The following is a 25,445-nucleotide window of genomic DNA, read 5'->3' as shown; positions in this document are numbered from 1 at the left end:
ATCTTCTTTCTACGACAAATTATTTACAACGTGTTTAAATTTTTGTCGGAAAACATCGATTTTACAGTTAAGCTCTGCCCCTCGGTCTGACAACCAATGAGAAATTCATCACACTTGAGACTGGGGCGGGTGGGTGGGGCATATTTTTTTGACTTTTTTTCTTAACATATCTAGTTTCCTTTCAACAACATGTTACTCAAAAACAGCTCGCAGTTTTTTGTAGAGAAATAAGTATTTTGCAGATAAGCTCCGCCCTTCGGCTGACAACGAATAAAAACGTTACCATAATTGAGATGTTGGCGGGTGGGCGGGGTTTGAATTTTACATTGTGTTTCTTAATATATGCACGTAGTTTTGTACTTTTACAAGAAACTGAAAACATATTTAAAAGGGTAAATTTGATGACTTTTTTTTATTCATCGTGAGCCAAGGGGGTGGAGCTTGAAAACCTTAATTTTCTACAAGAAATTATCATGTATTTACATGTTTTTGAAAATCGTGTTCTTCAAAAAATGCTATGTATGTTAAGTATAAATTATAGTCAAAGATTAAGCCCCACCCTTCCGTGACGATCTCAATCGTGTTTAACATTTCATCTGTTGTCAGACCGAGGGGCGGAGCGCAACTGCAAAATCAATATTTCCCTACAAAAATTTACCATTTTAAACATGTTTTCAGTTTTTTGTTGTAGAAAGACTACGTCTATTAAGAAAAAAAAAATATTTGCCTATATATAAATTTTTTTTTCAACAACAGGTTAGTTAAACATGTTGTCAATTTCTTGTTAGGAAAAGAAGACTGCGTATATTACGAAAAAATGGACAAAATATTAGCCCCGCCCACCCACCCCTTCTCAATTGTGATGAATGTCTTATTCATCATGAGCTCAAGGGTGAAATTTAAATAGACACATCCTCATTTCATTACTAGAAATTGCCATATGAAATATGTTTTGAAAAGAGTAGAATATTTTAGAGAAATATTGATGTAAAAACACACCACATATGATAATTTCTTGTAGAGAAATGAGGATTTTGTAATTAAACTCCGCCCTTCAGTCTAATTAGGAATGAAAAACTCATCACAATTGAGATCGGGATGGGTGGGTGGGTGGGGTTTAATTTTTGTTTTTTTTTATATATAGAATTTTTTTTCAATAACAGGAAAGCTAAACATGTTGTCAGTTTCTTGTTAGGAAAAAAAGATAAAATCCCTCCAATAATACAGTACCTAGTGACTACTAATGCAAATTTTTGGGTTGGCAGTCCTGAATTATTGGCAGCAATGTTACAATGTCCCACACACACAAACCAACGTTAAGAAATAAAAACAACTGTTAACGATTATATTAATTTATTACGTATTACTCTAGATACATCACAGTACTGGTTAAAGTATAACATTTTACACAGAATGTCGGCATTAAAGGCAATAAAGGCATATTTATCACAAATACATTTTGAACAACATACATAACATTAAAATACAATTATAAATAAAAATTATACAAAAATATGATTGTTAATTACTAAAAGACTTAAAAACATAAAACAATACAAAATTGATGTTATCACTCAGGCAAGACTTATCGGCCCCCATCAATGGGCGTCAATTCATCCCTCTCCCCCTCCCTCAACAACTTCCGATTCAACCCAACCACAGCCCTCGCAAACCTCCCATCCTCAAACTCCGCGAAATCCGAAATCACGATATTGAGCCCCCCACGTCCCGGCCGCTGCATCCTCAACCACTTATACTTGTCCCTCTGCAGCGGCAGCAAACACTGCTTCTTCAAACAACCTAAAAATACCAAATTAAAATAAAAATGTCGCCCCCACAACTCCGTACTCACTAAACAAGTGCTTAACGACGAACCAAGTCGTCGGGGTTAAGACGCACTGCGAAACAAAACCCATGGAGGGATTCCTACTTTTCAGGGTGTCAGTCAAAAACGTTATCAACTTGGGAATGGAGACCGTTTCGGCCCACGGGTTACGGAAGCAGACAGCCGGCCACAATAGGGGCTGCCCGAACCTGGCGGCGTCCGACCTATAGACTACGATGACTTGGTAGCGACACTCCGTCATGTATTGCAGGGAAATGTGCTCCATGTGGGACATGTAGGGGAGCAGCTTGTGGCCGAAGGTGGACGTGAGGAGGTACATAAGACGCTCATGGTCGCTCTGCTGGAAGGCGTAGAAGTGCTGGCAGTCGAGGATCACAACCTAGCAAAAACAATTTAATTATAGTGAGGTTATGTTATAAGTGGGGTTATGTTTCTTGTTTTGTTGTTTTACGAAACAACAACAACAATAATAAAAACATAGAGGTGATTAAGCGATGGAGACAAGAATGGTGGGTGAAACTTTCGACATTTGAGGTCTTGAGGGTGTGAAAAGTCAGTTAGTAGTTACAAAGTGAGGTTATGATTCACACCTCTTTCGGGTGAGTTTCAAGGAATTCTTTGATTTCGTCGAGGATTTTGGCCACCTCGTCCCCATACAACCCATGGACGAAGTAAAAATGGTCGTCCTTCTCCTTGGTGGAGATTCTCAAGTCAAAGTATCGGATTCCACTTTGGAGCTGTAGGGTGACTGTGACCGTCTGGGTTTTTGACCAGTTGACCATGACTTTTTTGAAAATGGGGCCTAGGAACCTCAGCCACTTGTAAATGGGTTCCGCGTCTGGGGCTATTTTTGATTTTGATGTGATGCCATAAGTGGTGCTATCGTGAGACCCTACAACGCTAATTTACTTCAAGTCTATAATAAATGAAATTACCTGGAATAGCTAAGTGTATAATTGGGGTCGTTCTTAGCTTCTGAGGCAAGTTTGTCATCCAAAGTTCTAAATCTTTGGCTACATCTGTTTCCATGGTTGGGTTGAGGGAGACTTCAAGGGTGTCCATTTTGCTGGATTTGGTGGGAAATTGTGGGAGAAGTGGAATTAACATTGATTAACTGCCCATTGTTTGGGTTTTTTGCGGAAATATAATGAGGTCACTCATTATTATGCGCGCGATGTCATTAGTTCGAATTCGCATTACTTAGAATTGTTGTTTATTATTTCGTAATTGTTGCATGTTTTTCACGTTGCGCGATGTTTTCTTTGTTGTATAAATGATTTAATGAGTGTTTAGCCAAGTATTTTAAGTGCCTATTTACCTTAAATTAACAATGCAAAGAATGTGGCGAGTCACATCCTCTGAATTACACGAAGATAGCAAGCCATATTTTTTATTTATTATCACATACTTATTTAAATATTTGCGTAGTAAAATACGGAGTACATACATAGATAAATGGATTAAGCGTTACTCAAATTTTGGTTACTATCCAATAATTTCTCATTCAAGTTGACCACAGTACGAGGAAATTGGTCGTCCCCATGGTCCACGAAGTCGGAAATCACAATATTAATACCCGTAGGGCCCGGAGTTTGACTATTCAACCACTCATACTTTTTTTCTTCCAGAGGTAGAAAACATTTACTGTACAAATTACCTTAAAATCGACATTGAAACTCGTAGTTACTTTTGATTCGTACTTACTGCACAGATGTCGCAAAATATATGAAGCACTCGGTGTTAAAATACACTGCGAAACATAACCCAACGAATAATCCCTGAGTTTCAGTTGTTCATTTAAATAGTCGATGAGGTTCGAAGCCACGATTTTGTCGCCCCAGGGATTCGGGAAGCTTTGCGACGGCCAGAACGGGTTTACCACTCCTGGAGGACTTTCTCTGTAAATAACAATAACTTGGCGCTGGTCTTCGCTCATGGAATCTAGCGTGATGTTTTTCATATCACTACTATACGGTAACAGTTTTTCCCCGAAAACGGTGCCCAAAAGGTGCACGAACCGCTTGTGGTCGTAGGTTTCCAACCCGTAGAAGTGCTGGCAGTCGAGAATCACAATCTCTTTTGGGTGCTGCTCCAGAAAATCCTTGATTTCTTCCAGTTCCACGATGACCTCTTCTGAATACAACCCGTGCACGAAATAAAACAAGTCTTTACTCTTCTTGGTGGCGATTCTAAAGTCGAAGTATCTGATTCCTCGGTATAGTTGTTGTCGGATGGTGTAGTATTGGGTGAGAGACCACTGGGTTAGAATTTCTTTAACCACGCAACCCAGGACGCTCAGAATTTGGAGGATGGGTTCAGCGTCGGGGGCTACATCTGAGGCTGGGGAGATATCGAAGGTTCCGCTGTCGTGGGAACCTAAAATGGAATTTATAAGCTTGCTGTTCATCTTTTAAGTTTCTTGTTGTTGAAATAAGTCTGCACATATTAATAAAACAAGGCAAAATGTAGCCCCGCCCACCCACCCTGTCTCAATTGTGATGATTTTTTTTATTCGTCGTGAGCCAAGAGGGCGGAGCTTAACTGTAAAATCCTTATTTATCTACGAGAAATTAAAAACATGTTTTTGAGTATCATGTTGTTCAAATAACGGTAATGAAGTTTTCATTCGTGGGCAGACCTAGGGGCGGAGCCTAATTGCAAAATCCATATTTCCTTACAAAAATGTACCATTTTAAACGTGTTTTAAAGTTTATAAGAATAAAAAAAATCACAATTAAGATGGGGTGGGTGGGCGGGGTCTATATTTTGGCTTTTTTCTTAAAACACAGTATTCTTTGAACAACACGATACTAAAAAACATGTTTTTAATTTCTTATAAAGAAATAAGTATTTTGCAGATAAAAATGATCACAATGGAGACAGGGCGGGTGGGCGGGCTTACATTTTGCCTTTTTATTTTAACATGGTGTAGACTTCTTTTCACAATAAGAAACTTAAAACATGTTTAAAATGGAAAATCTGTGTAAGGAAATATCGATTTTGCTATCAAGCTCCGCCCCATAATTGCAAAATCCATGTTTTCTGAAAAAAACAGTTTATACATGTTTTAAGTTGCTTGTTGTGAAAAGATGGCTATGCATATTAAGAAAAAAAAGGCAAAATGTAGCCCCGCCCACCCACCCAATCTCCATTGTGATGATTTTTTTTATTCATCGTGAGCCAAGAGGGTGGAGCTTAACTGCAAAATCGTTACTTCTCTACAAGAAATTAAAAACATGTTTTTGAGTATCGTGTTGTTCAAAGAATACTGTGTAAGTTAAGAAAAAAATGAAGCCAAAGATTAGGCTCCACCCATATCCGCCGCGACCTCAATTCTCCATTGTGAAGAACTTTTTATTTGTTATCCGATCGAGGGGCGGGGCTTAATGGCAAGATCCATATTTATCTACAAGAATTTACCATTTTAAATATGTTTTAAGTTTCTTGTTCTGAAAAGACGACCACGTATATTCAGAAAAAAGGAAAAATATAAGCCCCGCCCACCCACCCTATCTCAATTGTGATGATTTTTTTTTAATCGTCGAGAGCCAAAGGAGCGGAATTTAATTGCAAAATCTTTAGTAGTTCTCTACAAGAAATTGCCATGTAAAACATGTTTTTGAGTATTGTATTATTTAAAGAATACTACGTATTTATATTAAGAAAAAATTGAAGCCAAAAATTAAGCCCCACCCATACCTGCCCTGACCTAAATAGTAATGAAGTTTTCACTCGTTGCCATACCTAGGGGCGGAGCCTAATTGCAAAATCCATATTTTCTTACGAAAAATTTGCCATTTTAAACGTGTTTTAAGATTCTAAGAATAAAACAAAACATCATAATTGAGATGGGGTGGGTGGGCGGGGTCTATATTTTTCCATTTTTTCTTAATATACGTAGTATTCTTTGAACAACACGATACTCAAAAACATGTTTTTAATTTCTTGTAAAAAATAAGTATTTTGCAGTTAAGCTCCGCCCCTTTGATTCACGGCGAATAAAAAAAGATCATCACAATTGAGACAGGGTGGGTGGGCGGGCTTATATTTTGCCTTTTTGTTTTAACATGGTGTAGACTTCTTTTCATAACAAGAAACTTAAAGCATGTTTAAAATGGAAAATTTGTATAAGGAAAATGCAATTAGGCTCCGCCCCATAATTGCAAAATCCCTATTTCCTTTCAAAAATAACCATTTTAACCATGTTTTAAGTTTCTTGTTGTGAAAAGATGGCTATGAATATTAAGAACAAAAAGGAAAAATTTAGCCCCGCCCACCCACCCTCTCTCAATTGTGACGATTTTTTTTATTCATCGTGAGCCAAGAGGGCGGAGCTTAACTGCAAAATCGTTATTTCTCAACGAGAAATTTAAAAATGTTTTTGAGTATCGTTTTGTTCAAAGAATACTATCTAAATTAAGAAAAAAATGAAACCAAAGATTAGGCCCCATTCAAACCCGCCCCAATCTCAATTCTAAATTGTGATGAATTTTTTATTCGTTATCAGATCGAGGGGCGGGGCTTAATGGCAAAATCCATATTTATCTACAAGAATTTACCGTTTTAAGCATGTTTTAAGTTTCTTGTCCTGAAAAGACGACTACATATATATTAAGAAAAACCAAAAATATAAGCCCCACCCACCCACCCTATCGCAATTGCAATGATTTTTTTTAATCTTCGAGAGCCCAAGCGGCGGAATTTAATTGCAAAATTCTTATTATTTCTCTACAAGAATTTACCATGTAAGACATATTTTTGACTTTAGTGTTATTCAAAAAATACTATGTATATTAAGAAAAAATTAACGCCAAAGATTACCTAAGCCCCACTCATACCTGCCCTAAACTATATAGTAAAGAAGTTTTCATTCGTTGGCAGACCTAGGGGCGGAGCTTAATTGCAAAATCCATATTTCCTTACAAAAATTTATAATTTTAAACGTGTTTTAAGTTTCAAAGAATAAAAAATCATCACAATTCTGATGGGGTGTGAAGGCAGGGTGTATTTTGCCTTTTTTTCTTAATATACGTAGTAATCTTTGAACAACACAATACTCGAAAGCATGTTTTTAATTTCTTGTAAAAAAATAAGTATTTTGCAGTTAAGCTCCGCCCCTTTGATTCACGGCGAATAAAAAAAATCATTACAATTGGGACAGGGTGGGTGGGCGGGCTTATATTTTGCCTTTTTGTTTTAACATGGTGTAGACTTCTTTTCATAACAAGAAACTTAAAGCATGTTTAAAATGGAAAATTTGTATAAGGAAAATGCAATTAGGCTCCGCCCCATAATTGCAAAATCCCTAATTCCTTGCAAAAATAACTATTTTAACCATGTTTTACGTTTCTTGTTGTGAAAAGATGGCTATGTATATTAAAAACAAAAAGGAAAAATTTAGCCCCGCCCATCCGCCCTATCTCAATTGTGACGATTTTTTTTATTCATCGTGAGCCAAGAGGGCGGAGTTTAACTGCAAAATCGTTATTTCTCAACGAAAAATTTAAAACATGTTTTTGAGCATCGTTTTGTTCAAAGAATACTATGTAAATGAAGAAAAAAAATGAAACCAAAGATTAGCCCCCATCCAAATCCGCCCCAATCTCAATTCTCAATTGTGATGAACTTTTTATTCGTTATCAGATCGAGGGGCGGGGCTTAATGGCAAAATCCATATTTATCTACAAGAATTTACCATTTTAAGCATGTTTTAAGTTTCTTGTTCTGAAAAGACAACTACATATATTAAGAAAAAAAAGAAAAATATAAGCCCCGCCCACCCACCCTATCGCAATTGTGATGATTTTTTTGTTAATCGTCGAGAGCCAAAGAAGCGGAATTGAATTGCAAAATTCTTATTATTTCTCTACAAGAAATTACCATGTAAGACATATTTTTGATGTTCGTGTTATTCAAAAAAATACTATGTATATTAAGAAAAAATTAACGCCAAAGATTACCTAAGCCCCAGTCATACCTGCCCTAAACTATATAGCAAAGAATTTTTCATTCGTTGGCAGACCTAGGGGCGGAGCTTAATTGCAAAATCCTTATTTCCTTACAAAAATTTATAATTTGAATTAAACGTGTTTTAAGTTTCAAAGAATAAAAAATCATCACAATTCTGATGGGGTGTGTAGGCAGGGTGTATTTTGCCTTTTTTTCTTAATATACGTAGTAATCTTTGAACAACACAATACTCGAAAGCATGTTTTTAATTCCTTGTAAAAAAATAAGTATTTTGCAGTTAAGCTCCGCCCCTTTGATTCACGGCGAATAAAAAAAATCATCACAATTGAGACAGGGCGGCTGGGCGGGCTTACATTTTGCCTTTTTGTTTTAACATGGTATAGACTTCTTTTCACTACAAGAAGCTTAAAGCATGTTTAAAATGGAAAATTTGTATAAGGAAAATGCAATTAGAATCCGCCCCATAATTGCAAAATTCCTTATTCCTTGCAAAAATGGATATCTTAACCATGTTTTAAGTTTCTTTTTGTGAAAAGATGGCTAGATTAGGAAAAAAAAAAGGAAAAATTTAGCCCCGCCCACCTACCCTATCTCAATTGTGACGATTTTTTTTATTCATCGTGAACCAAGAGGGCGGAGCTTAACTGCAAAATCGTTATTTCTCAACGAGAAATTATTTAAAAACTGTATCGTTTTGTTCAAAGAATACTACGTAAACTAAGAAAAAAATTAAACCAAAGATTAGGCCCCATCCAAACCCGCCCCAATCTCAATTCTCAATTGTGATGAACTTTTTATTCGATATCAGATCGAGGGGCGGGCCTTAATAGCAAGATCCTTATTTATCTACAAGAATTTACCATTTTAAGTATGTTTTAAGTTTCTTGTTTTGAAAAGACGACTATGTATATCAAGAAAAAAGGAAAAATATAAGCCCCGCCCACCCACCCTATCGCAATTGTGATGAATGGCGGAATTTAATTGCAAAATAGTAATGAAGTTTTCATTCATTGGCAGACCTAGGGGAGGGGCCTAATTGCAAAATCCATATTTCCTTATTTCCTTACAAAAATTACCATTTTAAGCGCGTTTTAAGTTTCTAAGAATAAAAATCATCACACTTGAGATGGGGCGGGTGGGCGGGGTTTATATATTTACTTTTTTCTAAATATACATAGTGTTCTTTGAGCAATATATTGCTCAAAAACGTGTTTTCAATTTATTGTAAAAAATTAGTATTTTGCAGTTAAACTTCGCCCTCTTGGTTCTCAGCGAATAAAAAAAATCATCACAATTGAGATAGGGTGGGCGGGCGGGCTTACTTTTTGTTTTTTTTTGTTTTAATATGTGTAGACTTCTTTTCACAATATGGAACTTGGAAAATGGAAAATTTGTATAAGGAAATATTTTGCAATTAGGCTCCGCCCCGTACGTAAGTAAGAGGCGGAGGTTAATTATAAAATTCTTATTTTTCTACGAGAAATTACCATGTGAAATGTGTTCTTAACTAATCGTGTTATACAAAGAAAAGTAAATGTATTAATTAAAACTGAAAACCAAAAGAGACCCATTCGTTTCGATCTCAATCGTGACGAATTTTTCATTCGTTGTTAGATCGAGGGGCGGAGCTTAACTGCAAAATCGATATTTCCCTATACAAATTTACCATTTTAAACATCTTTTACCTTTTTTGTTGTGAAAAAAAGACTACACTGCACATAAAAGTGAAACGGCGAAAAGTTAAAATTTGCTCATCTTGAACGTATTTATCTTACAGCGACAAGTTTACAAATCGACCTTAAAAATACTGTTAGTTTGAATTTTTGTACCTGGTATTGCTAAATAGATGAGCGGTGTCGTTCTCAACGACTGCGGAAGATTGGTCATCCACAGTTCCAAGTCTGCAGCTAGGTTGGACATTTTCGGTTGCCAATTCACAACTGAGTATAAAATATTGTTCGGAAATCATATGTATTTGGAAATAAAGGAATTTATCGCTTTGTTTTTGCGATTATCAATAAACTTGTTTTGTTTTCTTTGTTCCGGGCGAGACAAAAAAATTGTTTTTTTTTGCTTTATCGAACAAATGATGCTCTATATAAGGTTTTTACTGAAGTTATCTTACATTGTCTAGTCTAATAAATTAAAAAAAAATAAAGATATGATTGTAGGCCTGGGTTTAACGTAGCTTTTTATATTACAACTATGTTTCTCTAAATCTGACGAAAGTAGCATAATAATAAGGCTGACGTCACAACTTTCGAAAATTTAAGCCAATCGGAATCATACGAAATTTGAAAATGGCGCGAAAAATAAAACCGTGACGTCAATCTTATTGTTCTTCTACACGTACACAAGCTTTATTTCTAAACAGATTAAGACATACCTGCCTTTGAATTTGTTCCTTGATAAATCCTCACATCACCATAACCTCAAAATTGCCACAGTATTAACCTTCCCCCAAACCCAAAAACTCGTGTTTATTGATTTATTTACAATCTAAATTGCACAAATTATCATAACTCATGATATTTGAACAACTGTAATAACCTTAAACTTACTCCTTAAATAAAATAAACAGAACATACAGCCAAACAAAGCTAAATACAACAGTGCTTCAATAACAGTGTCCGGGAAGATAAAAAATACAAAACTTTTTTTCCCCGTCGATCAGTAATCCAGGGCCCACTCGTTATCGGCAAGAAATGCGTCGACCACCTCCTTCATGGCGAAGTTCGGGATGAGCTGATCCTGGGTGAGTTTCACTCGAGTGACGGGATCGAAATGACCGACTCTCTAAAACCCGACCCTCAGACACCCTTCAAAATAAAACAGAAAATACGAACTTGGAGGTGCTCCTCTAAGTCTTTTTTGTCATAGGTGATCCCGCTGGGGGTTATCACAGGCTCCTGGAGGATCTCGAAGCTGATTTTGCCACACAGGTAGTCAGGAACTTCACGTTTCTACAAATCAACGATGAGGGTAACAATAATGGTGACCGTACACTTACTCTTCGCTTCTCGTCCACTTTCATAAACAGCGCGTTCAGTTCGCTCAAGTGCGAGTCCTAAAACACGCACGTCTCAAACTTTTACTCAAAAAATTGATAGCAAGCCGTGATTATATTTCAAGGCCCACTTACACATTTCTCTTCAATCTCCCTCACTTTATCTTCCTCGTCGTCCTTTTCGAACCCTTGTCTTCTCATTTCGTCGATCTGCGTCTGTTTGTCGCTCTTTACAAGTCTTGTTAGATATGTCAATAGATCAATCTCCTGCGCTATTCGTTTCTCCTCTTGTATCGAGAAGCGCTTTTTCCTCGCCGCTCTCAACTGTGCCGCTATGTCGTCTCCGAAATTCAGCTTCTGCTCCTTCGCCAAGTCGGACGCTAAAACACAAAATTAAGCCCCACGCGCACTCAGCGCCGTCACTGACCCCTCATCAGGTGCTTGATCGCCTCGTCGTAGTTCTCCAGTTCCATTAAAGCCTGTCCGAGGAAAAAGTGTCCCTTCACCAAGTTCGACTCCATGTCGAGGGCCCGGCGGCAGTCCGTGCACGCCTGCTCCCATCGCGACAACTTGAGGTAGCAAAGCGCTCTGTTGGTGAAATAGTGAGCAACATCAGGATTTTTTATCTAAAATTGCATGACATAACCTCAATTTCGCGCCGTCGCGAAGTCGCGAATTTCACTCACTATTGCCTTGCTGTAGCAGTTTATGGCCTCCTCGTACTTGCGGAGGCTGAAAAGGCGGTTTCCTTGCTCCTTCAGCTCTTTGTCTGTGAGATTTGCGGTTGAGTACATATGTTTACTCATTTTTGGCACTCGTGCAAACTCAAGGCGAGAAGGAAAACGGCATCATTTGCGGCGCGGGGGCGGCGTTTAAGCGGGTTTCGAGCGTCGGGGGCTGGCAAGAAAGTTCTAATTGTTTTTTTCGTGCACGAAACTAAACATTTTTTAGCGGTGACAGGTGACAGATGGCGCCGCCGCCAGAGGTCGCTAGTACGTCACCAACGTACAAATTGTATAGACTAAACACAAGAGAAAGATTTTGAGCTCGAAAAGGCAGCCAAATTTGAAATTAACAATGCCTTTTTGTAGTTAAACGCAAACAAAGTGCTAGGTAGTGTCAGAATTGTATCTTATTTGTCGAGGCATAATTTTTTATTGAAGCTACTCTGTCTACATACTGTGTAGGTTTGTGGTTGTCGGAAACTCAGCGAAAATACGAATTTAATACTGTGGATTTTAAATAAACCCACGATTGCAATCAGAAGTCTATTTTCTTTGTTACATTTGCTTTTTAACGCTTTTTTTTTTTTCAAACTGTCAAACTTGTTCTGTCAGTGACAAAGACAAACTTCGACATCTTGCTAAAATTAGGTCAAAAAAATCTGCCAGAGTCCAAAATAGCCCACAAATCCCTCCTCAAACCTCCGACGACCTCTATTTATTTCTAGAATTTCGAATTTCGCAGTTGGGCGCCGGACGTGTCTAAGGTAACATCCCGATGACGTGTGTTTACGCTTACGTAAACCCTGTGTCATTCGTCACCCGACCCTAACCTCACTTCAGTCATAAATCAATCAAACCGACTTAAATCCGTAAGTTCAGCCGCGATTCCACTCAAAACAACGCACTTTCACCCCGGAACTTCCAGAAATGTGGCTGTGGCGATTTTTACTTATAACCCTGGTGCTCCACCACGTCTCCTCGGCCTCAAAATACGACGACGTCTACGACAATGAATTCGCCGAATTCGAGGACTTCGAGGCCGATGAAGACATGATCTCGCAGGAGAACGCGCCCGAGAGCGAGTTCAAGGAATCTAGTCATGAGAATGCTCCAGCCGATGACGATCAAGACATCATCATAGACGACGACGATTCGGAGTTCGAGCACTTCCAGGACTTGGAGGAGTTCGAAGGGTTCGAGGGCAAGGACGAAAAGCCGGCGGCCGAGCCCAAGATCACCATAACCAAAGTCCCCATACACTTCCGGGCGAATTGGGACAGCTACTGGTTGGAGATTTTGATGGTAGCCGGGCTGGTGGTCTACTTTATTAATTTCACCACTGGTAAAGCCAAGAACACTAAAATCGCGAACGTGTGGCTGCAAACGCACCGGCAGCTGCTGGAGGACAATTTCTCCCTAGTGGGGGACGATGGGGCCTTGGAGAAGAACGAGCACGTGGGGTTTGTCAAGGAGAGCGAAAACGTGTTTACGTTGTGGTGCAGCGGAAGGACGTGCTGCGAGGGAATGCTAGTGGAGCTGAAGCTGATCAAAGTAAGGGAATCAATTAAAAAAAACTCCATTTTTTTAAATGATTTTATTATGATCATTTAATTTTTTCAGCGTCAAGACCTCGTGGCCATTCTTTCCGGTATGATGCGCCCCACTCTCGACCAAGTCCACATCAAAGTCACAATGAACAAGGAAGACATGGACAGTTTCGTGTTCTGCGTGGCCTCCAAAAAAACCGCGTTACACCTATCGAAAGAAATGGCCGATTTGAGTGTTTATTGTCCGGAACGAAGACCCGGTGATAAACACAACATTCCGGCCGGCTTCAACGTAATGAGCGAAATCTCGGAGGCCACTTCCGCCATGTTGGATTCCAAAGTAGTCGCCGTGTTAAACAAATACACGGAACTGGTGGACTACATCCATTTTTCTGATCAGTATTCAGGTCCCAAGCAACAAGAAGACACCGGCGTTTTGAAGTTGCCTGAAAACCAGAAAATCCTGTTGTTTGGGTTCAACATGCCTCTGAAAGGAATGCCCCTGGAAGAAGCCATGAACCAGTTGAAGCCACTTTTGGTGATGGTGTTTTATTGTATGGAGAAAGTGAAGAAGTATAGACTGTCCAAAGAAGGTAGAGTGTGAATCTGGAGTCAATCGGAGCATTCCCGCGCCCGTGGATCACGTTTTAAACTTTTTCAATGATTTTGATCAAGATTGAAACGTGATTTGCGGGCTTGCGGTTCGTCGTAGAGGGTTGCGGTTTTCGGGAGAAGCCAAAGGGGGTGTTTTTTGTTCTAGGGAAGGCCAAAGCGGACAAGAATCGGCAGCGGGTCGAGGAGGCTTTCCTGAAGTCGACGCACCAAGCGCGCGCCGAAGCTGCGGCCGCGCGACGCGAGGAAAGACGGCGTTTGGAGAAGGAGAAGGTGATGGCTGACGAAGACCCGGAACGTCAGAGACGTTGGGAGGAGAAGGAGCAGAAGCGGCAGGCGAAAAAGCGCGCCCCGAAGATGAAGCAGTTGAAAGTAAAAGCGTTGTAATTTTGCGTTGGTTTTTGTGCCAAATTTCGTAGGTTTTGTTGTTTAAAATTGATTTTCGTGGTTGTAGGAAGATACGAACGAGGATATTAATTTTTCACGTATTCAGTGGTGGAGTTGTTTGTTTTGTCGTTATTAATAAATGAGTTGAAGTTTTTTTCTCCTCTTTATTTGTAATCGATATGTACCCATTATGTTATATATTCCATTGGCTTTTTCTATATAACTTTATTATAGTACTTTTTGCAAATCATGTATAAAATAGTGTAAAGAATCGAATGAAAAAGAAGCCGCAACCGAAAATATTTTATACATGATTCTCAAACAATATGTTACATATACGTACATTTTTATATTTTCTATTAATATAGCAAGTATATAATGTACACTCTCATATAGGTGTAATTATAGTCTCGGGTATTGAACGCATTTCCGCCATTTCGAACCAATCATAACAAAACAACGGTACAATTTTGTTGACATGGTCGGTCGGTGTGCGGCGGGGGCGCGCACGGACCGACCCTGACACGAATCCGACACTGGAACCTAATAATCCGAAAAATATCATAATGGTACATTGAGTAGGTTACAATCTACGCCGTCACGACTCTTAAATTTAACAATATAAAATCGAAGAATGCACAATACGAAAACTTTTGCAAAGTATACTTTATCCTTATTTGTCGAATGATTGCAAAGATCAAAAATGATCACGGTCCGAGCGGCGAGTGTCCGCCGCGGCCTCGATCATTCAGAATCGTGATGAAAACAAGGTGCGCAAAAAGAATGAAGAAGAGACATCCTCTCCGTCCGACGACGTCAAATTAGGCCAAATATAATATTGCTGTATTCGAAATTTACAATCTAAGAAAACGGTGATGAAAGCATATTTTGTAATAAGTTTTTAGGATGAAAAGATAATGTTACAGGCACGCTAGGTTATAATTATAATTTTTAGCAAATATTACTTTACTTAATACATTCACGTTGCTTCAACGGAAGGACGCAACGTAAAATCTCAATAATTGCGTTTCGTTCTAGTACAACACGTCATCAGTCCTGTGGGCGTGGCGAGCGCGGCGCCGCCCTCGGGCGGGGCCGCGCTCAGCTCCGACAGAGTCCTGTTTTACGTTTAATATATAATCAATTCCATAACTAACAGTTTGATTGACGCTAGGGGGCGGCGAAATTTTGATTTTTGGTGTACAACGTTTCGTTTGATTTGTACTCTCTCGGCCAATCAAACGGGCCCAGGAACCGGGTGACACCTCGACCCTCTCCCGAAAAATCAACAATAAATCGCAACAATCGAGGAAATGATCGGTCGTCCAGCGACCCGCAACAATCGTATTGTCAATGTTAACAACGTGTAAATGAGACTAGCACCATTGTTTTGATAACGAATCGACTTCCTGGCGTTTGATCCGGTCGGTGGGTGGTGTTTGAATGATTCTGATCATCTCCCCGCGCCCTCTCGCCTGCATTAGCAGCGAAGCTACAACAACGATTATTGTCCCAATTGCAACGGACTGAGCACGATTCCGCTGTGTGTCTGTTTGTCAGCACCGTCCTCCTTCTTGTGCCCGTCACTGCTTTCACTATTGTCACTCCTCTCGATGACGACACTCAGGCAAGTCTCCAGGTCGTCCTGGCGCGTCGGCGCCGGCCGGTTCGCCGGCTCCCGAGTCCGCGTCAGCTTCGACGCCTTCGTCGTCGCCTCGATGACAGTCACTGCGCCGTTATCGTCACTATCGTTACTCGAAACACTCTGTATGTCGTAGACGAGCTCGAGGTTCTGCAGCTCGATGACGGAGTCCTCGCGGGACATCTTCGCCTCGTCGACGTCGGGGAGGTTGATCTGGGGCAGGCTGATCTTCTCCGATTGGCTCGGCGCCTCCTTGAACTCCTGAGTGCTCGTGCTGGGGATGGGGTGGCTGGGCGGGACGATGGACACCTTCTTCTTGTTCTTCGAGAGCAGGGCGGCGCTGTCCACGTTGTCGCGCGACCTCGGGTACCTGCGCAACATCATCAAAATCATTCAAAATCATTCAAAATCATTCAAAAATGTCGCTTTGACAGAATCATTCACCTGCTGGAAGCGTGCGGACAGGCGCTGTTCTTCAGTCGTGTCTTCTTCCGCCTCCGGAGGCAGGTGGAAGGGCAGGCGCACAGCAACACGCGGATTAGGCAACACAGGAGGCCGCAAGCGATCAAGGTAGGCCCGATTAGGCGCAGCTCCAACGTCTTGAAGCCCTTCTCGCCGGTGCCGACGAAGAAGATGACGCTGCCGATGGCCGTCGTGCCCAGCCCGACGTACAGGAGGGCGTTGGCGGCGGCGCTCTGGTGGTACACGCTGAAGAAGTCATCTTCGTCCGAACCGGTGCCGTACGTGGAGTCGTGGATCTGGAAGAGACGGCAGCGTTTTGATTTTTTTTTTGTTCCGAGTTTAATTTTAGAGCGCCATTAAAGATGCACGTTGATGAAGAAAAAGGCCGCAGAATGGTTAAAATTCTCGAGAGAGCCGAGAATTTCTCGGGAATCTCTCCGACAACGTTTCCGTGATGAATAAAGACCGAAAGTTTCGAGGATGGAGTTATTAAGTAACCTGTTGAAGCGAACGGCGGGATGAAGGGCGTAATTAGCTGGGGTTTTAAGTATTTATAGAGGGTCGTGAGAAAATTCTCGGGGAAAAATGCAAGCGCCGACTATCGATTGGGCGCGACCGCCGTTCTCGATGCACTACTTAGCCGTTTCGAGTTCTCTAACTGCTCCGTAAAAAGCTCCGACATGCGACCAAACCATATTTTAAGCGAAAATAATCGAAGCACTGTAATTAGCCATGCAATGTACTAATCATAGCGGGAGTCCACAGGACCCTTCAATTTGCAACTACGTACCCCCACCGGGAATTTCAGACCGCTAGGTCACCACCCGGAGGCCCTGATCACGTTTTAAACTAAGTTTAAACTTTTTGAGTTTGACACGAGACAGTTTAAAACGGATCAGCGCCTCTACTAGTCGTCGTAGCGACTCGCGACCGACGCCAATCGATTCTTTGGAAAATTCTCCACGAAAAGCACGCGTCGCACTTCGGGTGGTACCCAGTGCTTCGGTACGAGGCGATCCGGAAAGTCGCAGACCCTCGGAAAAGTTTAAACAGCCGCTACTCCGTTGTTTCGGGCGCTATCGCGCCGCGCTTTTTGCATTCTACAACTAAACGGAAGCTCTATTAGATAAGAGTGTCGCTGTGAAAAAGCAAGCGTCCGTTGCGCTTGAGTTAGGATAGCATGCCATGCACAGCAGCGTGAAACCTGCAAATAAAAGTAGGAAAATGCGGCTCCGAGTGCCTCATGCGTTGAGGGCCCCTTACTCTGTTCCTTTTCATCCATCGGTGGTGAGCCTCTGATTGTTTGATGCGGTGTTGCCGCGCTTCCTCGGAGAGTGAACAGCGTCTCCCCCTTTCTCGTTCCTGCCATGCCGCACGGCCCTGCGAACACTACACACACACAAATACAACAAACGTCAACGAAAAATTCCAAAAACTACATATATATATATATATATATAGTGGTGATTGATCGTGTTGCGTGTTTGAACTGATCGATCAAGGACGGATGTTTACGCTGTATCTTTCGCTAATCGCCGCCAACAAAAAGCGTTTCCTCCGTTGCTCACGCTACCTCCTGGCTAATTGCGGGTTGATCAATTTAATCAACTCTGAAATCACTTTGACATCCAACATTAAAGCGTGATTAACGAGCGACCGCTCCACGATCGATGCGCTTTAAAACGCTCCGTTTAAAAAAGCCGCTTTATTCTTCAGTCGCCGAAATGGCGCTTTCGGACAACCTACAATTACCACGACCGTTTTGGACGTAATGACGTCGTTATCGTGACGAATGCGACGATCAATCAAAATCGCCCGCGACGTGCACTATTGATCATTTAAAATCATGCCGGCATTCAATCGGCGGATGCAAGTCTAATTGAGGCGACTCGCTCGAGCCGGTTGCCAGTGGCGACGCCGACGTCGCAGTCGGCCAAGGCTGCGTCCCTCCCCCGAACGCCGCTCTCTTGATTTCCGATACCTGTTGATGCACCGACAAATAACTCAGATTGGTTTCGGGCAAACAGTGCGTAAGGAGATTGACGGCCTGTTTATTTATTGACGCCGAGCGCCGAGCCTTATTGTCGATTTTCAATTAGTCGTGGATGACATTTCGGCGACGATAATCTTACGGCGATCTTTAATTTTCGTTAAATTAAGTTGACATTTCGGACTATTTTTATTTGCAACCTTTACACCGCCGTAAACCGCTGACGGCTAATTTGGGCCGAAGGGGATTAAGGTCGAGGGCTGGCGGTGACATTTACGGAGTGTGTGGCCGTATGGCTAAAAGGAACGAAAAATGATTGATGCGGACACGAAAGTATGACTATGCGAAACGTGGTTGGTGAGTTTCGTGGGGATCGGGGGTGTGCGGACGCCGCAGATCACGTTTTAAACAAATTTTAAACTTTTTGAGTTTTTCCGAAAAAAGTTTAAAATGGATTTACGGCGCCGGTGTTGGTCGTAGCGCCTCGAAACAAAGACTGGTCGATTCTGGGGAGAGTTGTGTACCTGGGGGGCGAAGCGCACCCCCTTGTGTCCGTTCGTTGCGGAGCAGGAGCGGCGCAAAGTGCGAGTGACGAAGACAAAGTAGGTTTTTTTTTGAATTGGATTTGCGCGGTTGTTCGGAGGGCTATCGGGTCGGGGTTTTTTGCGTTCGTACCATAAATCCGGGCGGATACTGCGGGAAGGGCGCGATCTCCCTGGTGGCGATGTGACTGGGCAGTTCCGCCCGGCCCTTCCTCAGTTTCTTCTTGCGGAGACGCTGTTTCTCTCTGATGAGTAAGGCGGCTTGCATTCCTGCGGATGCTGCTGTGCTCATGCAGTGTAAACCTCGGCGGCTGCGGCGGCCTCAAGCGAGTACCCGAGCATGGTCGCGAATACCCGAACGCCCGCGAAAAAGATCACATACAAAAATAGCACTATCATAGATCACACTATATGTAGACGACGACGAATATAGAAAGGCATTGTAGTTCTGCGTAAGCGTAGAGTTAGGCGTGTATAGTGGCAGTCGGTCGAAGCAAGCGTGGAAGGGCAAAATTTTCCAAAAATATTCCGTCTAGCACAGGGTTTGGTTCTGGTCTGGTTTCATTCTTGTATAGGTTGATATGTTGCTGGCCCCTTGGTTGTGCATCGTGGCTTGGTCCTAAGTTATCCCGGGTCGAAGCGGTTTCTCATTTTTCCGGTTTGGGGGCGCTCAGTGGGGCATTTTCGGCGATGAGCACATGGCGGAGGAGACCTGGGGGCGGGATTAGAGATCGAACGCGTCGTGGACGTCTCGTGGCAGGTCGGCGGCTTAATTAAGGAGCAAATATCCGCTCGGCGGGGACCGAGCGAAGGCCAATCGATACGTTATTGTCCCGCTTTCGCTCCCTTTGTTTATGTTACGTTTTGATTACGTATAGTATAAACAAGAGGGGCGATTTTTACGCGACCACACGCCAACTGTGTCAACAGATCGCACACCCGGAACAAGAAATCGCCGAGTGTCACTAGTAATTACGTACGACGTTGCGTGCCGTCGTACCTCATACATGAGTATATTCTCCATTGTTTATAACGCAGAATTCATGGGACGAAATCGCCGAAAACCACCCCCAGAACCGCTCCGGGGGTGCAAGTGCGAAAACTGCCGAATCCAATGAATACGAATAGACGCTACACCCTTAATCACAGAACGTATTAATATCGACGCTCTGTCAATATCAAGCATGTCCATCAGATGTTATCACGCCCATTCCGGGCGTTTATAGGAATCCGGGATCACAGTCAGGGTCGATCTGTCGTCGCCGGAACCGGAAACGCGGCCCCGATGCACACTGATAAGAATTTGCGGCCTGTCATCGATTATACCATTAATGGCGGCCATTACAGACGCCCCCAAGTGTAATTATTTTTCTATTTGTTTGCGCGCTAGAAAAACGACGCTTTCGACTACGCCACTGCCTCTCGACGAATCGATAAGTTATTAACATTGTATTTCCCCGGGTAGGTGTCCTGATTTAATCAAGTTGGTGACACAACGATTTTAATATTTAAAAGGTATTAGCGGCTTAGCGCGCCCATAAACAGGCACTTAACAAAAAATCGAAATGCTGTTACGAGGGTTAAGCCGGTAATAGCGCTGGCGGTATTTTGCGAGCATCAGATTGATTTCCAACGAGCTTGATTATTTCGTGTTTGAAATTTCGTAAGAATCGGGCGCAAATCACGTTTCAAACTATTTTAAAAACTATATAGGGAGTTTGAAACAGGATCAGCGGCCTTACCGTTGGAACAAAAACCACCCGCTTGCGGAGAAAACCCTCCACAGGGACGGCCGTTGCGGAAACCCTCGTTCCCAAATATATCACTTTTATAAACTGCGTTTCGTAAAGTAGTTTAAAGGAGCGTTCCGGGATTAATAATCGTTCATTTTTTATTGACGTGCGTTGCGTCATTTGCATTTGCTTAATTAAAACTGTGAGTTATTGTTCTCCGAGGTTCTGTTCGAATTAGGGAAGCTTTCAGCTTTTTAAAGTTCAATAATCTCATTTGTCTCGCTCACGCAACAGTTAGTTACCGCGATTAAATCGAACAAAGCCGGTTTGAGCTCTTTCAATCATATCTCTTTGTGTACACCGAGAAATTAGAGTTTTTAATAGAGTTGGAATAAAGGCACACTAAAAGTTTTAATGAAAGCGTTGCTTTATGAACACTCCGACGGGCCGAAGGCGCATATTACGTCGATTTTGCTTCCGGACGGGGAGAATAGAAAGCAAATGATGTTCGTGCGGTGACTACCACCAGGAGTGATATGCGACGGCTCATAATTCGATTTCGTGCAAAAATCAGCCGAATCGGACGTCATTCCAAACCGCAGATCACGTTTTAAACTAATTTTAAAATTTTTGAGTTTTGCGCTGCGGAGTTTAAAACGGATCTGCGGCTTTGCCGCCAGTCGTATAAAAACGAAACAAAAAGGAATCGATTGTGGAACAAATTGCGCATCTAGAAAGTGAGTTACGTTTCGCTGCTACTAAATCCTTCATCAAGGTGTACGTCACAAACGCTCGTGTGTTACGTATTTCGCTTAAACTGATTATAATCTTCGCGTTCTCCCTTATTATGTCACGATTGTTATAAATAGCTCTGGATACTATAAAATGGAAGAAAAATGGTGCAGGGGCGGTTTTCTTTTTCAGTTTGTTTTCTTTAGCACTATAATGTGGCTTACTTACATTTATCATGTGATGTATGCAATAATATAAACTGTCCGCGTAAAATGTCAGAGTTGAGCCGTCCTGAATTAAACATAGAAAAGCGTGTCGCTTGTTGTATAGGTGTTCAAGAAAAAATGCTGTAACGCTGAGCTAAAAAAATTGATTGCATGGGGACTACTTCGGCGCACAACGGGTGCATCGACCTCATTATTAATAAATTGCGGTGAGGGCGAGCCTTAATATTTGAGTGGGACGAGTTCGTTCCAGACGAAAAGGAACGTGACGATAATTCCAGTTTCGGTGCGTCGATTAAAAAATGGAGCCGGAGGTAGGTTCGGAGGTGCGTTTCGAACGCGCGGTGAAAATTTCGCGCCGATCGGACACCATCGGTGGGCGTGGATCACGTTTTAAATTTTTTTAAAACCTCCCAGAAAGTTTAAAATGTGATCAGCGTCGTTGTCGTTGGGCCAAGACCGTGGACGAAATTCTCCATAGTTATATAGTCACCTCAGAGAAGGGATAATCCAGACTGCCGAACATATCCCTCTCGAAGTCGCCGTACTTGGTCTCCCACAGCCTGTCCTTGATCTCGAAGTTGCACAGGTGGTTGCACTTGTCCAGCAGCCCCCCCTCCGGGCACTTTTCCATCTCCTCCACCTGTCTGACGAAGCTGCAGCGGCGCTCCAGGCGGCCGTCGCCCTCCGGGATGAAGATCTGGGGCAGCTGGAGGGATGTGGCGGAGGCCACGTGGTTCTCCACCAGCGAGCACGGCGGGGCGTGGGCCTGGACCGGTATGCAGATCGATGGGCTCTCCTTGAGGCGGCTCTTCGGCGGCTCCTTGAGGTGGTAGTTGGAGGCGCTGTGCCTGCGCTCGTGGGGGGGCTGCGGCGGGCGCAGCGCCCCTCTCTCCACCCGGGACAGCTTGGGCCCGGCCGCATCGTCCGTGTAGTTGTGGTACTGCTTCGGCTGGTGCGGCTTGAGCTCCTTCTGGCTCTTCAGCTGCTGCAGCTGCTTCTGGCGCTGGCGCTGACGGGCCTGGCGTGAAGCGAGGGAAGCGCCCCCTGCTGCCGCGTACATGGTCTTAATTTTGGGGGGGAGGGAGGGGCGAGGCGAGGGCGGGGCCCGTCATCGAACGGGGGGCGGGGATCGCGGGGCGGTTAGTCGGTGGGGGCGGGGCGGGGGGCGGACCGCGGCTTCAGCTTGACTTTGGAGTGCCGCAGCACCCTGAACCTCGACAGCTCATTCAAAAAAGTGGTCAACAAATTCAACATGGCTAACGGCCGCTAAAAGTGCTACAAAATATCTCATTCGATTACAAAAAATACTATGGGCGAGGAACGCGATACTACTCTACCCATTTCACTATGTCGTTTAGGTAACAGTTAACGGTTAATTCGGCGGTTGCTAACATTAGGCGTGACGAGTTACTCTACTCACTAGTATTGATAATATTGTCTTTTTGCTCGGAGTGTTATTAACCGGTTCGTATTGCTTTGTCGAATTGTTTCGTTCCCCCGAGGCCAGTTATTTGAACACATCGGAGAGGAGGGGACTGTAACAACATTGGCTCAAATAATGGGCGGGGCTGAGTGAGGCGGGATTTGGCGGGACAGATTCAAATCCATTGGCGGGCAGTCACGGAAAACGAACTGAAACGGAACCAAAGTCGCCGGATGACCTCATGGCGCCTCTGAAAACAACAAACACCACATTGCAACCGCTCACAAACCGCCCCGAGAAAAGGCTTCCGTCAACGCAGGCCGCGGACGCGCGTCACGTCACCGCTACGCTAAATCTAATCAATAATGTTTATAATAGGAAAAAAACACCTAAAATGGTTTGTAGATAAACCAAGGATGGATTTTGGCGCTAAAACCGTCGATTTTTGGCAGGCTCGACTCTCGTTTAACCTCCGACACCATAACGATCCAATTGGGTTAATTTCCTCCCTAAGGGAAAGCGAAATTAAATAAAGCTTGACGTGAATCTTCGCATTTAAAAGCCGTAATGGAAACGATTCAGAGACACTGTTTGTGCTTAATGCTTTTACTTCCTACGACGATTATTCTTTGAGCACCTCGCTCGGTCATTAATATCGGGCTGCTTTTCATCCCGCAAGAAAAACATTGTTTCATCCTGCGAAAATCTGCATTACGTGCACTCCGCTGAACCCCGATCCTCTCATTATTTGGAAAGAGGAGATAAAGAGCGCTGCAGTCCATCCATGATAATGGATTAGCAAACCAGACGGACGTATTCCCTTTGTATTTCAACTTGCACTAAACCTCTTTGAAATGAATACGAGCAGGAATCGTTGCAAGCGTCCGACTTCATTAATTCAGCGCTGGACGGTCGAATACGGGCGCTGATCACGTTTTAAACGAATTTTGAAAAATGATCAAAAAGTTTGAAACCTGATCAGCGCCGTCGTTTCCGCGTGTACGACTTTCAAACAAAAACGACCGCCTTCTCCGGGTCTTCCTCTACTCTAAATTGAACGTGGATGTTACTGCATGATAAAAAATTCGCGTGTTTGCGCCAACCTCCGCTGCACACTATCGCTCTAAACCGGTCAATTGCGCCATCGAGTGGGTTTTTAGCCTTGACGCCGACCCATCCGATTGAAATATTAATTTTAATTAGCGGGAGTTCCGCGGTATAATTTGGGGTCGCGTGCTCGCGTACAATCATGCAACAACTCTTTCAGAGGGGTGTGTTTGTGATATCGCGTCATCCCTCAACCATCAAATTAAAAAGCACTCGAAAGGCATCGGTGTCGTTTCGCTCACCTGGCCTTTGCGAAAAAACGGTATTAAGGCTACCGGAAACCTCCATCATCTCCGTCGAATGTCAAAGGGCACTGGGTCAGATCGCGAACACATGCAGACCGAGGAAATCGAATTTCCCCTCGCCCCGCGCATATAAATTGCCTCGGGGGCGGTGATTTTCTTATTTTCTCTTATTTGCGACGCTGTTGTGTCAATATGATATTGATATGTTGGAGATGATGGAGCGGCGACAGGAATCGCATTCGCGGTGTTTCGTGAACGTTTACCATGACGGATGGAGGCGGCTACGAGGAGATGATGCGCCGTGACGAGGGATGGGTCTATTAGTTCGTTTTGTAGATTTGCGATCGCATTATCATAAGTTAGCATGCTTACAAGTCGTTATGGCTCCCAAGGTGCCACTCGCCGAGCGTGAGAACGAAATTTATACGCCGGAATGATAAATATCTACACATTTTCTTGAATGATAAATATTCAATAGCGGGCGGACGAGAAGGATCGGGCTCGCAGGCGGAGGATGACACGGGTGTGAATGATTGAGCAAAAAATTGAGACGTCTTTAGTGTGATGCGCGTCGCTCGAGGCTCATAAGGCGGCCGTTTAACCACCGACGGCGGTATTTAGAGACGATGTGTCGCGGAATGGCGAAAACCCGGCGTCGATAGCGGTTTGAACAACGTCGCAGATCACGTTTTAAAAGAACGTGCTTTTTTGCGACACGCGCGACGATATCTCGGGGAAGGGTGGCGACAATGGGGTGTGTTTCACCTACATTGTAGAGGATTTCTAGGAGAGTCGGGTGGTCTTTATCTGGAGTTTGTAGTGTTAACGGTGAGGGAGTAAATCACTTTTAAACTTTTTTTCGCCAAACTCAAAAAGTTTAAAGTCGGTTTAAAACGTGATTTGCGTCGGCGCCGGTGGGTCTCGGGTCGCGGGATCTCCCGGGGACGCTCTCGGGCTCCATCTGGTCGCACCCACGTAACCGCCTACAATTCAATTGCTCAGAACGAATACTCTCGAACATGAATACGGGATAGACTTTTCCGAAGTGTGAATATTCTAGCAGCCATCTACGCACGCAAATTTTTTCCAAATCCTTATGAATTCTTCATTGCGGCAATTGCTCGAAATGTGGAGAAAAGAATCCGGCCGTAAAATTTCAACTTAAATCGATTGGCGCGACCGCCAAGGTCGTGCCAACCCGAATAAATAAAAATCTAACGTGTAAACATACACACCCGGGTACAGTTT

At 43.0% G+C, this 25,445-nt stretch overlaps 5 protein-coding genes and 1 long non-coding RNA gene across 7 annotated transcripts in view; 1 reads left to right on the top strand and 5 right to left on the bottom strand.

The window, feature by feature from the left end:
- Positions 1 to 1,336: 1,336 nt before the first annotated feature.
- On the bottom strand, positions 1,337 to 3,114 carry LOC135132564 (PI-PLC X domain-containing protein 3-like). The gene is made up of 4 exons (XM_064060687.1): positions 2,782 to 3,114; positions 2,437 to 2,738; positions 1,853 to 2,225; positions 1,337 to 1,800 (listed from the first exon to the last, which is right to left on the bottom strand). The coding sequence occupies exons 1-4, from the start codon at positions 2,951 to 2,953 to the stop codon at positions 1,586 to 1,588; spliced, it is 1,062 nt and encodes a 353-aa protein (XP_063916757.1). The 5' UTR covers positions 2,954 to 3,114; the 3' UTR covers positions 1,337 to 1,585.
- A 106-nt stretch (positions 3,115 to 3,220) lies between these two features.
- LOC135132565 (PI-PLC X domain-containing protein 3-like) lies at positions 3,221 to 9,830 on the bottom strand. The gene is made up of 3 exons (XM_064060688.1): positions 9,646 to 9,830; positions 3,551 to 4,222; positions 3,221 to 3,503 (listed from the first exon to the last, which is right to left on the bottom strand). The coding sequence occupies exons 1-3, from the start codon at positions 9,734 to 9,736 to the stop codon at positions 3,307 to 3,309; spliced, it is 960 nt and encodes a 319-aa protein (XP_063916758.1). The 5' UTR covers positions 9,737 to 9,830; the 3' UTR covers positions 3,221 to 3,306.
- A 460-nt stretch (positions 9,831 to 10,290) lies between these two features.
- LOC135133319 (E3 ubiquitin-protein ligase CHIP) lies at positions 10,291 to 11,795 on the bottom strand. The gene is made up of 6 exons (XM_064061685.1): positions 11,510 to 11,795; positions 11,251 to 11,449; positions 10,959 to 11,203; positions 10,827 to 10,883; positions 10,663 to 10,779; positions 10,291 to 10,612 (listed from the first exon to the last, which is right to left on the bottom strand). Exons 1-6 carry the CDS (start codon positions 11,627 to 11,629, stop codon positions 10,487 to 10,489), a joined length of 864 nt encoding a protein of 287 aa, XP_063917755.1. The 5' UTR covers positions 11,630 to 11,795; the 3' UTR covers positions 10,291 to 10,486.
- Positions 11,796 to 12,178: 383 nt separating this feature from the next.
- LOC135133317 (PAT complex subunit CCDC47) lies at positions 12,179 to 14,248 on the top strand. Of its 2 annotated transcripts, XM_064061682.1 has the most exons (4): positions 12,179 to 12,417; positions 12,474 to 13,099; positions 13,169 to 13,688; positions 13,856 to 14,248. In XM_064061682.1, the coding sequence occupies exons 2-4, from the start codon at positions 12,476 to 12,478 to the stop codon at positions 14,092 to 14,094; spliced, it is 1,383 nt and encodes a 460-aa protein (XP_063917752.1). In that variant the 5' UTR covers positions 12,179 to 12,417; positions 12,474 to 12,475; the 3' UTR covers positions 14,095 to 14,248. The 2 variants fall into 2 exon arrangements, with proteins under 2 accessions (XP_063917752.1, XP_063917751.1); XM_064061681.1 differs by having other exon boundaries at positions 12,180 to 13,099.
- A 9-nt stretch (positions 14,249 to 14,257) lies between these two features.
- LOC135133318 (uncharacterized protein) lies at positions 14,258 to 22,482 on the bottom strand. The gene is made up of 4 exons (XM_064061684.1): positions 21,913 to 22,482; positions 17,462 to 17,587; positions 16,181 to 16,494; positions 14,258 to 16,106 (listed from the first exon to the last, which is right to left on the bottom strand). The coding sequence occupies exons 1-4, from the start codon at positions 22,480 to 22,482 to the stop codon at positions 15,599 to 15,601; spliced, it is 1,518 nt and encodes a 505-aa protein (XP_063917754.1). The 3' UTR covers positions 14,258 to 15,598.
- Positions 22,483 to 22,578: 96 nt separating this feature from the next.
- The window catches only part of LOC135133320 (uncharacterized), a 68,855-nt gene continuing 65,988 nt past the window's right edge, over positions 22,579 to 25,445 (bottom strand). Inside the window, exon 3 of the long non-coding RNA XR_010281168.1 lies at positions 22,579 to 23,095. This is a non-coding gene — a long non-coding RNA (uncharacterized LOC135133320). The remainder of the gene's footprint in view (positions 23,096 to 25,445) is intronic.

This window comes from Zophobas morio, unplaced genomic scaffold (assembly GCF_036711695.1).
Source record: "Zophobas morio isolate AGI-343-1 ecotype UQ-CSIRO unplaced genomic scaffold, CSIRO_AGI_Zmor_V1 ptg000021l, whole genome shotgun sequence".
Taxonomy (NCBI): Eukaryota; Metazoa; Arthropoda; class Insecta; order Coleoptera; family Tenebrionidae; genus Zophobas; species Zophobas morio.
The sequence above is the reverse complement of the archived record's forward strand: the minus strand, read 5'-3'. Positions and strand labels throughout refer to the sequence as shown.

Excerpts from the sequence above, each read along its gene's own strand:
- LOC135133317 (XM_064061682.1), top strand. The coding sequence starts at position 12,476 with ATGTGGCTGTGGCGATTTTTACTTATAACCCTGGTGCTCCACCACGTC. Across the intron at positions 13,100-13,168 it reads TGGAGCTGAAGCTGATCAAA|CGTCAAGACCTCGTGGCCAT; the intron begins GTAAGGGAATCA and ends TAATTTTTTCAG. Across the intron at positions 13,689-13,855 it reads GTATAGACTGTCCAAAGAAG|GGAAGGCCAAAGCGGACAAG; the intron begins GTAGAGTGTGAA and ends TTTTTGTTCTAG.
- LOC135133318 (XM_064061684.1), bottom strand. The coding sequence starts at position 22,482 with ATGTACGCGGCAGCAGGGGGCGCTTCCCTCGCTTCACGCCAGGCCCGT. Across the intron at positions 16,495-17,461 it reads GATGGATGAAAAGGAACAGA|ATCCACGACTCCACGTACGG; the intron begins GTAAGGGGCCCT and ends CGTCTCTTCCAG. Across the intron at positions 16,107-16,180 it reads TGTCCGCACGCTTCCAGCAG|GTACCCGAGGTCGCGCGACA; the intron begins GTGAATGATTCT and ends GATGTTGCGCAG.
- LOC135133319 (XM_064061685.1), bottom strand. The coding sequence starts at position 11,629 with ATGAGTAAACATATGTACTCAACCGCAAATCTCACAGACAAAGAGCTG. Across the intron at positions 11,450-11,509 it reads ACTGCTACAGCAAGGCAATA|ATAAAAAATCCTGATGTTGC; the intron begins GTGAGTGAAATT and ends ATGCAATTTTAG. Across the intron at positions 10,613-10,662 it reads ACTTAGAGGAGCACCTCCAA|AGAGTCGGTCATTTCGATCC; the intron begins GTTCGTATTTTC and ends GTCGGGTTTTAG.
- LOC135132565 (XM_064060688.1), bottom strand. The coding sequence starts at position 9,736 with ATGTCCAACCTAGCTGCAGACTTGGAACTGTGGATGACCAATCTTCCG. Across the intron at positions 4,223-9,645 it reads CATCTATTTAGCAATACCAG|GTTCCCACGACAGCGGAACC; the intron begins GTACAAAAATTC and ends ATTCCATTTTAG. Across the intron at positions 3,504-3,550 it reads TATTTTGCGACATCTGTGCA|GTAATTTGTACAGTAAATGT; the intron begins GTAAGTACGAAT and ends GTCGATTTTAAG.
- LOC135132564 (XM_064060687.1), bottom strand. The coding sequence starts at position 2,953 with ATGTTAATTCCACTTCTCCCACAATTTCCCACCAAATCCAGCAAAATG. Across the intron at positions 2,739-2,781 it reads TATACACTTAGCTATTCCAG|GGTCTCACGATAGCACCACT; the intron begins GTAATTTCATTT and ends TTAGCGTTGTAG. Across the intron at positions 1,801-1,852 it reads CGTCGTTAAGCACTTGTTTA|GTTGTTTGAAGAAGCAGTGT; the intron begins GTGAGTACGGAG and ends TGGTATTTTTAG.